We start from the raw sequence: 13,970 nt of genomic DNA on the forward strand, positions 1-13,970 counted from the left end.
CCAAGTGACCGCCCTCAGCACCTCTGTTCTTCAGAGTGGGCACGGGAATTCAGTGAGTTAATGTATGTAAGGCACCCATACGTGACTTTCACACGGTACTTTGCTGTTAGGGTTAGGTGTCAGCTCAATTCTGATGCATAGTAAGGCCGAACTGAACTGTCCCATGGGACTTTCTAGACTGTAGTCTTGCTGGGACCAGATGGGCAAGTCTTTCTCCTGCAGATCCTCTGAGTGGCTTTGAACCAGCAGCTTTTCGGTTAGCAGCCAATTGCTTAGTGGTTATAACCCCCCGCCCCCAAGCAAGGTTCCTTATGTGGCAATTACTACTATCGTTAATGTCACCAACATCAGCATTATTACCCATCTAACATTGCACCCACTGAGGGAGCAAACACCAGAAAATCCCACGAGTGGGATTGGATGCATGGAGAAAGGTATACTTGAGCTGGACTTCCAAGGGTGACTAGGGTTTCAGCAGCTGAGGGTGCGGGAAAGGGCACGCCAGGCTGAGGGCAGGCGACACAAGCAAATCCGCGAGGGCGTGAAAATACATGGAGGGTTGAAACTGGAGCCGAAGCTGAAAGGCAAGTTAAGGTATCTGAGCCCACAAAGGAGTTTGAACTTTGTAAGTCATGAGGAAGACTTTTCAGATTTTTTTTTTTCAGTAGGAGCCTGACAGGCTCAGCTTTGCTTTTTAAAAAGCTCTTTCTGACAGATGTGCGGTAGCTAAGAGCCTGGGCTCCAGTCACAAGGCACGAGGGTTCAAATCTTGGCTGTGACACTGAATTCGTTAAGGTAGACTCTGGTGCTGTGACGAATCGACCCAAACATGTATCAAGGCTCACACACAATAGAAGCTTATTTCCGGATCATGTAACACAGACCAGGGAGGGTGCTTTTGCTCCACGGGTGGCCCTCCTACAGGTGGTGACTCAGGGACCCGGCTCTTTGGGCTCTCGCCATCCCCAGGGCCTCCTTGTCTCTGACTGTAGCTGGTGGCAGGACAGAGAGCGCATGGAGGAGACACAGTGGCTCTTTTGTAAATCCTGGGCTAGAAGTGGCATGCTCCGCTTTCATCCACATTCCACGAGGCACAGCGTACCGTCCCTGGGGCCACACCTACTGCCAGTGAGGCTGAGAGAGCCGCGAGGACTTCACATAGCTCGTGGAAGAAACGCACGTGTCTTTTCAGTCCATTTCCCACGAACTTTCCTGGGGCCTCCTTGGATCCTCAGCTGCAGTCCAGCTCCTGCACCGGTTAATATAGGACGCTGCTACTGCTGCCCAGGCAAGGGTGGGAATGTTCCATGTCCTGCTTCCCATCTGGGAGCCACAGGCAGCTACTGGGCCCTTGAAGTGTGGCGAGAGAAACAGAGCTGAACGTTCCCCATTCTTTACTTGCATTTAATTGACTTCGGCCCCTGCGGCTAGTGGACGGCCCGAGTATAGACCAGGGGTGGGGTTGGGCAGAAAGAAGGCAGCGTCTGCACCCACCGCCCTTGGTGTGTTTGGGGCAACTTCTTTATCCGTGTCTCCCTTTCCTCGGCTGTGAAAGGGTATCTGTAAACCATCAGGAATGTGGATCGAGGAGCTTCTTAAAGCTGTGAGATGATTAAAGAGATGATTCCAGCAAGCACGTGGTGCCTGGCACATCATCAGTGTGGTCTATCCCAAGTTGAGGTTGGCCCAGCTAGGGAGTGTGGACAGCAGCAGTCCAGTCCAGGGAAGGGACATCCTCCAGCCTTGCCCTCCACCATTGTCCTGTACTCCACCCAAATGCTATCACTGGCTGGTTTCCAAGCACAACTCCACAGCACCTAGTTCCTCTCTCTGCCTAACATCTTGTCCTGCCATCCAGACCTGGTTCAAATATACAAATATCTCCGTGCAGCCCCACCCTCATCGTCCCAGTTGGGTGTGCTCTCTGCTGCCTCAGAAGGTCTGGATCTCCCGCGTGTACTGTGTGTTGTCCAGCACGGCCCACAGCGTGGTACTCGTCTACTTGTCTTGTGTATCTGTCTCGACAGGACTTGTTTCTTGCCCATCTCCCTGCCTCCCATTTTACCCAGCAGGGTTCTTTGTGTATGTTGGGCAGACAACAAAGGTTCATGGCAATAAACTGAATTAATTGGGGCAGAGAGATTGCAAAGACACGTCCCCTGGACACTTAGCACCAGAGATTACATCTACACTGCACCAAATGAAGTAGAGCATTGGCCATGATCCAGATCACTGACTCTATGTAGACTCCCAAATGGGAAAATCCAGGCCCCCCTCAGAGGTGTGTCGTTTACAGACTTCTCTTTGGCTTTTGCACCATTTTCTCCCCCCACCTTCCCTACACAGAGAGCCTCCTCTGCACATGCCTCTTGCTGTGTGTTCTCCCACTGTCGTTTAGATCAATCCTAGCAAAATTCCTGACCAGAAACTTCCGATAGGGCTGGAATCACTCAAGTTGGCTGCCTTGACATGGGTCCAGTGAACTGTGTGAGGGATCAATGATAAGAGAACCACTTGGGGTCCACTTCAGGAGCCCCATGGTACTGGCGTTGCCTCACGGTGACACTCAGGGATAACCCAAGGTCCTTTTTGACACCAACTTCAAAATCTTAGGTCTGTTCCCCCAAAACTGTCAAGTCCCCAAAGAGTCCATTAGTGTCTTTCATTCATCAACTTATCGACACCTTTTCATTTATTCACTCAACAAGTATTTGCCTGTTCTGTGCCAGGTACTGGTCTAGTGGTTAGAGTACAAAGCAGAGTTTCTAGTTTCAAGGTGTCTTCATTTTAGTTGCATGAGAAGACCCTACAGAAATATATCTTAGGTGGTGATATTTTCTACAAAAGAAAAAAACAAACAAACCAGGTGATCTTAGTTATCTATGCTACATGACAAAGTTACCCCAAAACATCCTGGCTTAAAAGAGCAAACGATTCTTCCTCCTGATTCTGTAGACTGGCTGAGCTCAGCTGAGTGGTTCTTCTGCTGGAGCCCCTCCCTGGGCTCCCTGGTGAGGTTGCAAGCAGCTGGAGGCTCTGTGGGGGCTAGCGAGTCTGGTGCTGATGGTCGGGTTGGTCCTGCCCTTTCCCATGGCTCTTGTCACTCAGTAATCCAACCTGGGCTGCTTTACACGGTGTGGGAGCCTCTAAAGAGCAAGGCCTCTGTGACCTAGGTTCCAGGTTTCACCATGTCACTTTTGCCTCCTTTCATTGGTCAAAGCCATTCGCAAGACCAGTCCAAGCCCACAGGAAGAGGAGGTTGACACCACCTCTTAGAAAAGCTGTGAGGGATTTGTGGCCACTTTCAACCTCCCATGCAGGTCAAGGGACTAGTGAATGACAGGGTGGCAGAGTGGTCAGAGAAGGTGTCTCTGAAGCAGTGGTCTTTGAGCAGGAACTTGGGGGACGTGGGGGAGTAAGTCCTGTATCTGAGGAGGAGCACCCGAGGCAGGTGGACTATCAAGTAATGACTGATACTTTACACCAAACCAGTGCAGTTCTTTGCATGGGAGAGAACGTAACAATCAAACTGTTAGCCACTTCACTAGATATGGGAAAATCTAGTTCTCCTTGGGAGACCATGGAAAATCCCTAAATAAGCAGACCTGAGTTAGCAGGGGACACTGAGACTTGAGACACTGCAATGTGAGGGCGATTGCTTTGTGTCCTTTAAGTCCATAAGGAGCCCCTCTATTCCATCCCACTGCCCCTGCCCTCAGCTCCCCCGCCTGATTTTCTAGGTGTCTGCTATAGCTGGCGGTAGAACCCCAGGAGCCTCCCAATTCGAAAAGTCCTCCTGCTCCCAACTCCAATGCTTCGGTGCCAATGAAAGTGCCCCATGCACATCCTGCCCGTTGCCCCCCCACCCCCGCCATTCCTCACGACCCCCCCACCCCACCCCACCCCGCAGCCAAGAGAGTCTTTCCGTTAGGGACTATAGGTCTGCTGTCCTGGAGGGCAAAGAACTGACTCAAGGCAGAATGAGCCTGGCAGGGCAGAGGGAGTGATGCTGTAATTACCCAAGATCACCAGGGGAGGCAGGGGATAAATCGGGTAATTAGTGCAGGAGCTGCGGGTAGGGGTCAGGGAGGAGGAACAATCATCTGGATCACTGGCTGCCAGACGCTTGTCACTGCTCCGTGGCCTTTGGGCTGCTTCTGGCTCTACCTGTGGACTATTAAGTGTAATGACCCTGTCATGTAGAGGAGCCTGTCATTATCTCTGTGTTAACATGGTATTTACCCACAAAACCTGCCAAGTCACTCTGCAATGAAGGCCCTCCACGTGGGCCCCCCCTCGCCCTGGCATTGGACAGCATCCTCTCTGAAGGTCATCAGGGTTGGGTGGCTTTAGAGGCTGAGAAGATGGGCTGAGGTCATTCCGGGAGACCCAAGAGAGCATCTGAGATAGGGTCGCTCCAATTGCCAAAGCCTGGGACTGTGCACCCCAGTAAGAACAGTCAGGAGGCGCTGAGACCCCTCCCCTCCCAGAACATTTCCACCCGGGCCAACTTCCCTACTAAGCCTGCAACAACCACATCAACTGAAAACATTCTGGAAGTTGACGTCTCTTCAATTTAAAAAAGGGCTGCCATGAAATGTCAGTGCTGACTCGTAGTGACCCCTGTAGGGTTTTTACCTACAGTGCCTACAGTAATCACCTACAGCAAAATTACAGTAACATTTCTTACAGTAACTCTACCGGAGCTAGAAAGCCCAGTCTTTCTTCCGAGGAGCTGCTGGTGATCTTGAACCACTGGCCATGTGGATCGCAGCCCCACTCCTCACCGCGACACACCAGTGCTCCTACAGGGGTGACAACCCCATCACCTTTCTCCAAGTCCTCTGGAGCTTAGTCTCCACTCCCCAATCACGACTTGCTGTCTACTCCCCCCTCCATCTCAAGTTACCCCTCTGTCTGTGGGACCCCCTTGTTGGGGAGGGAGTTTTCCCACAAGCACGTCTAGACCTTCTCTCATCAAAATGCAAATCGCCCTTTGTCCTCCTGCATTTGTCCCCCATCCTAGTGCCCTCCTGAGTCCCACCTGTGGCACAGATACCGAAGGTCCCCGAGGAGGGCACACGCATGACTACTTGTGGGCCGAGCCGCTGCCCCCGGTGCCTGAATGCACCAATGACCATCCTGGTACAAACACCTCCACCCGTGCACGTCGGGTGGGTTCCGGGCTGTGGAGTGACTGGAGCAGAATCGTTTCAATTGAGACACAATTCCCAAAACACTCCAGAAGGTTGAGCAGTACTGAAACTCGCCGATCGTGTCTTAGAACCCCCACATCCTCTCCAATTTGGATTGCTATCCCATTTTTAAATGGCTGTCCCTGGTTTCAGATTATGCCCAAGGTTGACGCTCATTGTAAAGGAAAAAGAGAAAGTACAGAAAATGAGAAAAACTACAGATCTGCGGTGGCATTAAACCAAGCACTGTTCGTTTCAAAAGCCGGGCTCATTCCTGGGCCCCATGTTCTCGCCTCGGGGTCTGGAACTGCACCCATTGAGTTGTCCTTCTGTTGTCTGAAGGTCTCAGGTGCTGGGTCCAACTCTGAAAAGATAAGAAACAATGTCTGACCCTTTTTATAGTAGAGACCGAAGTGGCCAAAGTTGACGCCTTCTGGAATTGCTAATTCATGCTAATGCCCGTGCTGGGCACAGGGTGGGAGCGATCCCAGCCTCCGCCTGAGGAGCTCTTCGTGGTGGACTTCTGTGAGGAAATCAGTTCCAGGCACCAACACCCTGGAAGGGTCCCCTCCAGACACTTTGCTGTCTGCAAGCCTCCAAGCCTCGGGGTTTGTGGGGTTGCGTACAAACATTCCAAAAATGTGTTTCCACACATTCACTGGCAGCTGGATCCAATAGATTGGAAAACCCATCTTGCTGGCCAAACCCAGAGCCAAGTTTCCAGTTCTGGGGGACCCTGGCATGGCCAGAGAGCCCCCCTCTAATGACCGCTCTGCTTTCCATTCCAGGGACCTGAACTATAACGAGCTGCAGGACTTCCCCGTAGCCATCCGCACCCTGGGCAGGCTGCAGGAACTGTAAGTTCCTACATTGGTTTTTTGTGGGTGACCTTTCTCCCACGGGGCCTGGGCTGAAACGGGCCCAGGGACTCCCTTCTTGTGGTAGTTGTAAAAGCAGGCCCCGCAGGCCCCATCCTGCCCCCAGCAAAGGCCTGAGTAGTCACAGGCCTCATTAACAGGGCTTTGAGCATTTCCCAGGGGTGTGTCATCAGCCAGAAGGCCCTGTCCCAAAGCTGCACAGCACGAGTCACCTCCTCTTAGTCTGGGCCCAGGGCAGCTGTGCGCCTTGGCTGGGGTGTGCCCGGAGAAGACTGAAGAGAGGCCCAGGTTCTGTGGGCTCTGGTTTCTGCCCATCAACCAGTTGCTGTCCAGTCGGTACCCACATGTGCAGAGTGGAAGCTGGGCCCCATAGAGTTGTCAGTGGTGGATCTTGGAAGTAGATTGCCAGGCCTTTCTTCCAAGGCGCCTCCCAGGGGGGACTCCAGTCACCAGCCTTGGGCCGGCTGCCGAGTGCCACCTCCCCCTCACAAGCTCCCCTGGTTATGGCATTGTATGGTAAGCATTCACCTGGCAGAGCACCCCCTGAGCCCAGCACTGCTTGGGGCCAGACACCAATGAGGAGTAAACTAGACGGCGGATCCGTGCCCAAGAGTCCTTCCGGCTTATTGAGGAGAGGAAGTCACCTACGTGAAACAGGATCCCTGAGGAAGCCAGGCGTACTCCCAGCCTGCATTGTACAGCATTAGCTGAAATGGTCGTAGGCCTTAGGGCAGCATCGCAAGATCTCGGAGTACGATTGTGTCCTGAGAATAGCCTCCTCAAAGGATGGACAGACGGGCTTCAGAATGGCAGCGGTGGGGGTGGAGCGGTGCCCTTCAGACAGTGGAACGATGGATGTCTGGTCAAGGGCAAGGAATGACCACAGGAGGGAGACCAGCCTTCCTAGAGGGAAGGGTGATGGGAAACAGTGAGTGGTCTCCCCTGGAGCTGGCTAGAGTGGGATCAGATTAAGGGGGCCTGAAGATTTGTGAACACAGCCCCAAACTTCTGGCCTTACGGTTTCTTTCCAGTTCAAAAGGCAGCCTAGCACCTGTAGGATCAGTCCCATGCCACCCGCTGCCCTTCCCCTCGGCCCCACACGTGGAGGTGTGAACTCCACGGGAGTGTTAGAGGAGGTTGGCTGGGCCGCCTGGCGGAGGGTCCATAGGAGTCATCCAAACCCAATGTGTCACCAAGATCTGATTGCTCCTGTGAGCTGAGATCCGAAAGCAGGAAGGGATTGGAGAAACAGGCCAGGAGGGAGCAGGGCACGCAAAGGCCTGGGGACCGGGGTTCTGAAAGGACTCTGGGAGAAAGCGCAGAGCCCTAAGGTAGAACGAGCAAGAAGAGAGCTGTATATGTATATGTACCCAGAGTGTGCACGCACGCCTCCCCGTGTCCTCACTGACTCCGGGGGGGCTGTCTTGCAGGGGTTTCCACAACAACAACATCAAGGCCATCCCAGAAAAGGCCTTCATGGGGAACCCTCTACTGCAGACCATGTGAGTACTTGCTCTGGCCCCTTGGCAGTGGAGGCATGGAGGGGAGGACAGAGAGACTTTCCTAGCAAGCGCCAAGGGGGCAAGAGCACTGGTACGCTGTCCCCTGGGGGGTGGCTATTGGGAGAAAGAAGAGGGCTGGCTGCCTGCCCCCAGCTAGCAGGTCTGGCTAACCGCCCCGCTACATGGGCCTTTTTCTTCCAGCCACTTTTATGACAACCCGATCCAGTTTGTGGGAAGGTCGGCGTTCCAATACCTGCCTAAGCTACACACGCTGTAAGTTGGCACGGAAGGCTACCTGCTGCCCCCCACCTGCAGACCCTCACCTACATACTCTCACCTGTGGGTACATCCCCTATGAGAGGCCTCCGATTAGTCCGAATCCCAGATCTGCTTGGACTTAAGGCTCCACTTCCCGGAGCCATGACTGCTTCCCAAATCTCAGCTGGGGGAAGGTGGCTCTCCTGAGCCAAGGAATCTTATTTGGTCTTATTTGGTCTCTTGAATCCTGCTCATGGTTGCTATTCCATAAACACCTCTGAAGAGTAGATGATAGGGCTGTGGTTTTGAATGCTGAGTGTTCTCAGGGCCCCTGGAACCTTCTTTGTCGTCTTCATTGCCCTGGACCTCCTGTGTTCTCCCTCCTCCATTCTTTTAACTCCCACCTCGTGTTGCACCTTTTCAAAAAAGCTTCCACAGATAGCTCTCAGTATACTCAGGAGCATCACTGACTGACCTCCTAGAGCACTTAATCCACACACACATATCTGTTATCACATTTCAGCTTCATTCTAATCTTGCGAGATAGCTTCATTAACCCAATTCACAGGTGCAATTGGAGGCTCCCAGGCCATGTTGGAGCACGAACCCAGAACCTTGACTTCAGATTCTAGGCCCTCTTCTGTGTTCCGTGCTGCCTCCTTGGGGTCACTACAGACCTGCTGATTGAAGGCTTGGTGTGTTGGGTCTATGAGATTGGGGTGTCCTCGGAGGAGCCCTCGTGGTATAGCAGTTACACACTGGGCTGTGATCTGCATGGTTGGCAGTTCGAAAGCACTTGGAGAAAGACTGGTTTTCCTATTCCCATGAACCCTGGCAGCCTTGGAAACCACAGAAGGTCCCTCTGAGCTAGCATTGACTCGATGGCAGTGAGTCTCAGAAACCCAGCAGTGACTCAATGGCAGTGAGTTTCATGCGGAGGGTGGTTTCAAAGAGCCGGTGGATCACATTGGAAGGTCCTGGCTCAAGTGAGAGAAAATGTAGAACAAAGCTCAAAAGCACCAGGAGACCGGGCTTACTGTTAAGAAAAGACTAGGGGGATCCTTAGCCTTCAGGTCTGGAAGTGAACTGAGTTTTCAGCCAAACAGCAGGCAGGTCTCTCCAGGGACAAACGCTTTATGAGGTATGCACTCCTTAGAGTAAACAATGGTTTGAGATCAAAAAGACAGTGTTTATCCAAGGACAAAGTCCAGGGAGTTAGGGAAGGATGGGGACTGGAAACAAGAAGCAAAAGGAGGAAGTGGGAAAAGTGATGTCACATGATAGGGCCTGTAATCAATGACATGAAACAAAATATGTATGAATTGTTGAATGGAAAGTTGATCTACTCTGTATACCCTCATCCAATTCTCAATTGATAAGTTAAAGGAAGGAAGGATGGGGAAGAAAGGAGAGAGAGAGAGAGAAAGGTGGGGAGAGAGTGAACCAATGGAGAGGTTCTGATAAAGCCCTCAACCAAACTCATGGTCAGGCGGTCACTGCTGACTCATATTGACCCCAGATGGGGGTTCTGAGACTGTAAATCTTTATGAAAACAGAAAGTCTCATTTTTTTTCTCCCTTGGAGTAGCTGGTGGGTTTGAACTGACAATCTTGAGGTTAGCAACCCAAAGCTAGCTCACAAGACCAACAGGACTCCTTGATAGCGGTTGACAATTAATAAGCAAACCCCTTGGAGCCAAGGACTTATCCAGAAGCACCTAAGTTGTTGCCTTGTAAACAGAGGCAATCCCCATGTTCCTGGCGGGTGTTTTTCACATGCCAGGGTGCCAATGCTGAGGTCATGGGGATCTGTCTGGGCCAGAGTAGGCTGAGTGAATTTCAGAGAATGACTGAATGGACCCTACTAAGCAAAGCTCAACTTCCACCGAGGCTCGAGTTGCTGGGGGTGGCCTGAGGGGGAGGTTAGGGAAGATGACATTTTCCAAAAGGTGGAGCTTGGAGCACAAAGAGGGATATTTTGACCATCTATTTCCAGATCCCTGAATGGAGCTACGGACATCCAGGAGTTCCCAGATCTCAAAGGCACCACCAGCCTGGAGATCCTGTGAGTGGGTACTCTTCCTCTCCACCTCATCTGTACTCCAGCTTTGCCCCTAAGGAGTTCTTCAGCATCCTACCACCACCACCACCACCATCGCCATCACCATCACCCCCATTATCACTATCACCATCACCATCACCACTACTACCATTACCATCACCCCCACTATCACCATCACCCCCACTATCACCATCACCATCACTACCACCACTACCACCACCATCACCACCATCTCCACCATCACCATCACCCCCACTATCACCATCAACATCACCACCACCATTGCCATCACCCCCATTATCACCACCACCATCACTACCACCACTACCACCATCATCACCATCACCCCCACTATCACCATCACCATCACTACCACCACTACCACCACCATCACCACCATCTCCACCATCACCATCACCCCCACTATCACCATCACCATCACCACCACCACCATCACCATCACCCCCACTATCACCACCACCACCACCACCATCGCCAATACTACGACCACCACCACTATCACCACCACCACCACCACCATCGCCATCACCATCACCCCCATTATCACTATCACCATCACCATCACCACTACTACCATTACCATCACCCCCATTATCACTATCACCATCACCACCACTACCATCACCATCACCATCACCCCCACTATCACCATCACCATCACCCCCACTATCACCATCACCATCACTACCACCACTACCACCACCATCACCACCATCTCCACCATCACCATCACCCCCACTATCACCATCAACATCACCACCACCATTGCCATCACCCCCATTATCACCACCACCATCACTACCACCACTACCACCATCATCACCATCACCCCCACTATCACCATCACCATCACTACCACCACTACCACCACCATCACCACCATCTCCACCATCACCATCACCCCCACTATCACCATCACCATCACCACCACCACCATCACCATCACCCCCACTATCACCACCACCACCACCACCACCATCGCCAATACTACGACCACCACCACTATCACCACCACCACCACCACCATCTCCAATACTACGACCACCACCACTACTACTACCATCATTGCCGCCACCACCATCCCTGAAGGCTGTCAAGTTATTTGCTTCTTGTCTGGCCTACCTCTACTGCTGCTCCAGCCTCGCCCAGAGGTCACTAGGCTCTGTCCCTAGGGTGCATGGCCATCTCTTTACAGGCCATGCCTGTAGTCCAGCGGGTGGCAGGCAGTATGGGAGTCAGGAGCCTTGCTTCTCTCCTTACAGTGCTCAGCTTTTCTGGCACACTGGAGAGGCCCTAAGGCCAAGCCACGGTGAGCTGTGGGCCGCTGAGTGGGAGGGGAGGGCTGGGGAAATCCACCTCCTTGGCCTTCCTGGAGCTTGGTTCCCACAAAGGCTTTCTCGTATTTTCTGCTGTTAGTTCCTGCCGAGTAGCACAAGGGAGGACGGGTGGGGCATAAGAGGCACTCCATACGCTTTCAGAGAATGAATGTAACAAGCAGACGAGCACCCAGAGCGAGTGTCTGGAAGTCAGCTGTCCTGCCCCAAGGCACACTGCTCATTCATGGCATGGAACGGGCACCCGCTTCTGTGCCTCCATTGTCTCTCCCCTCAATTCACTGGCATCTGGAAAATTTTCCATGAGGGAAGCAACAGCTCCCCGAGGATGACCTTGGCCTTGGGTCTTTCCTGGGACGTTCTGTCCCTAAGCCAAGTATGCTCTGCAACCTGCCCCCACGGCCCTCTCCGCCCCAGCCCTGCTTTCTTATGCCTCGCCCTCCCTCGAGGCACAGGGAGCAAACCCTGTGCATGGTTCCCATGGCTCCACCCTGGGTTCTTCTCCCTCTCCCCAAGTTCCCCTAGAACAGGGACATCTCTAGTCTCTGTACTAAAGACCCAGTGTTGTAGGAGACCGGTACTGCGGTGGATTGCAGGTAGGGCTGTAAGGTCTCTCTGCCAACAAGGGTCCCTGGGCGGTGTCTCTTTGCATTTCCACCCTCCGCCTCCTCCAGTCCCAGGGGAGCCAAAGGCTCTGATGCCAGGCCTGCTCCTTTCTCTGTCTGCAGCTCTACCCCCCGTCCCCCCCACCCCCTGCGTCTCCCACCACTTCGCTTTTGTCAACTCTCTCCTCCCACATCAGTATCAGACCCAGAGCTGGGGCCCTGGGCCTGGTGCCAGGTCTGTCTCTGTTCTCCCTGCAGGACCCTGACCCGTGCAGGCATCCGGTTGCTCCCACCAGGGATGTGCCAACAGCTGCCCAGGCTCCGAGTCCTGTGAGTGGCCCCCAGGCATTCTCCAGTGCTGGCATTGTGCCCGTCCCCACCCCCATGGCCCCACAAAGACCTCTCCTGCTTCTGCCCCACTGTTCCCCTCTCTGCCTGGAGACCGGGACAACCTAGGCTCCTGCTGGGAGTTTGCCTGAGAGGGACAGAGCTGTACCCTCTTGTTTAGGGTCAAAAGGCAATGATCAGGGCGGGCGGGCGGGGGGTGTCAGAGCTGGGGTTGAGGCTCAGCTCTTTCACTGACAGGCTGGGTGGACTTGAGCTCTTCAGTGTCTCTGAGCTTCTGTCTCTTTATTGTTAAAGTGTGCCTGGAACCTATTACGGCACTGCGCTCTCGACTCGTGCTAGCACCTAGTAGGTGCTCTGTAATGGCATGGGTACTCTGGTGTATTCAACCAGTGTTCTCTGGGATGGTGGAGGCATTTATGCAGCTAATGAAGCCAGCGGGTGGCGGGCAGGGGGAGAGGCTCTCCTTTCTCTCTTGGCTCTAATCGGAATCTGAGACCCCCTACTCGCCTAAGATGGGTGGACAGACACACAACACATGGGAATAGTGCTAGACCGACAGCCTATGGGTCCTGGGTCAGCCCTGCCCTGTCTCTAGACATGGGCTTCCCCATCGGATAAATGAAGGGATGGTCCAAAGATCTCCCATCAGTGTCCCACCAGCTCCGTGCATGTCAGCACCGGTCAGCTTGCTCCGTGTGCCCTGGCTGTCCTGAGGGCACACACTGTGGCTGTCCTGAGGGGCCTTGTTCCCCATTCACTGTTGCTTTCCTCGTCCCCATCTCCATCTCTGTCCCCCAGGGGTCCCTCACAGGGTTGAGATGGCCCTTCTGGAAAGACAATATTCAGGCCTTGCATAAAAGAAGGAGGGCTGGCAAGGGGGAGGAAGGGAGGTCTAGCTCAGCAAATAAGGATTCTGGTGCTAGGTCTGTCCCTTAGGCCCCTCAGCTGTTGGAGAGGACAGATGGGCCCTCCGGCCCTGGAGAAGCCAGCGCTGTGTTTCCTGCACCCCTCCACAGCCCTCTCCCAGGCACTGCTTCACCCCTGTCCCCGCCTTTCTCTCCCCACAGGGAGCTGTCTCATAATCTAATTGAGGAGCTGCCCAGCCTGCACCGGTGTCAAAAGTTGGAGGAAATGTGAGTCTAGGGGCTGGAGTGGGGCAAAGGCCTACCGGTCAGACTCTGGGCAATGCTGGGCGTGTCCGGGCAGACCTGAGCCCACTCCCACCTTCCTCTGTCCACTGGGATTGACGAGCGCAGGTTGGGGCTTGGACCAGGCCGCTGGGACACACCGATCACATGCTCAGAGGCTAGTGTCCAAATGGAGTCTCAAGGTGGCTCCTTCGGCATCCACCCAGAAGCGCAGTCATGATCAGGGCCAGTGGAGGCGCAGGTCCACACAGGGCTCTGCTACTGCTCTGCCTAGTGCCGGACTGGGCAGGAGAAGGCTCCTGAGGGGCCAGGTGGGCTCTGTTGTCTGAAGCATGCTCTCTCATCGTCCACGTCCCCACAAGCCCACACACGTGGACATAGAAGAACAAGCCTGGGCCTTACGTGTCACAAAGGGGGCAAAAAAATCTCTTAGTAATTCTCTAGACTCATTCACACCAGCTCCTGCTTCCACCTGCTGGCCAGGCCTCCACAGCCTCCTTGTGCCAGCCCCTGCTCCTAAGCAGGGCAGTGCCGTCTGAGGCCAGGACGAGGTGGAGGCATGAGGATCCAACCTTATTTGCCTGGAAGCCACAGGCAGGGCCTTTAGCACCCCCGAGGCT

The 13,970-nt window shown here is 53.8% G+C and overlaps 1 protein-coding gene across 1 annotated transcript in view; it reads left to right on the forward strand.

Moving 5' to 3' along the window:
• LGR6 (leucine rich repeat containing G protein-coupled receptor 6) overlaps nucleotides 1–13,970 on the forward strand; it is a 134,219-nt gene that overhangs the window by 106,817 nt on the left and 13,432 nt on the right. The window contains exons 7-12 of the mRNA XM_075540532.1: nucleotides 5,984–6,052; nucleotides 7,504–7,575; nucleotides 7,777–7,848; nucleotides 9,829–9,897; nucleotides 12,113–12,184; nucleotides 13,270–13,335. Coding sequence (XP_075396647.1) covers nucleotides 5,984–6,052; nucleotides 7,504–7,575; nucleotides 7,777–7,848; nucleotides 9,829–9,897; nucleotides 12,113–12,184; nucleotides 13,270–13,335 — 420 coding nt within the window. The remainder of the gene's footprint in view (nucleotides 1–5,983; nucleotides 6,053–7,503; nucleotides 7,576–7,776; nucleotides 7,849–9,828; nucleotides 9,898–12,112; nucleotides 12,185–13,269; nucleotides 13,336–13,970) is intronic.

This window comes from Tenrec ecaudatus, chromosome 1 (genome assembly GCF_050624435.1).
Source record: "Tenrec ecaudatus isolate mTenEca1 chromosome 1, mTenEca1.hap1, whole genome shotgun sequence".
Lineage (NCBI taxonomy): Eukaryota > Metazoa > Chordata > Mammalia > Afrosoricida > Tenrecidae > Tenrec > Tenrec ecaudatus.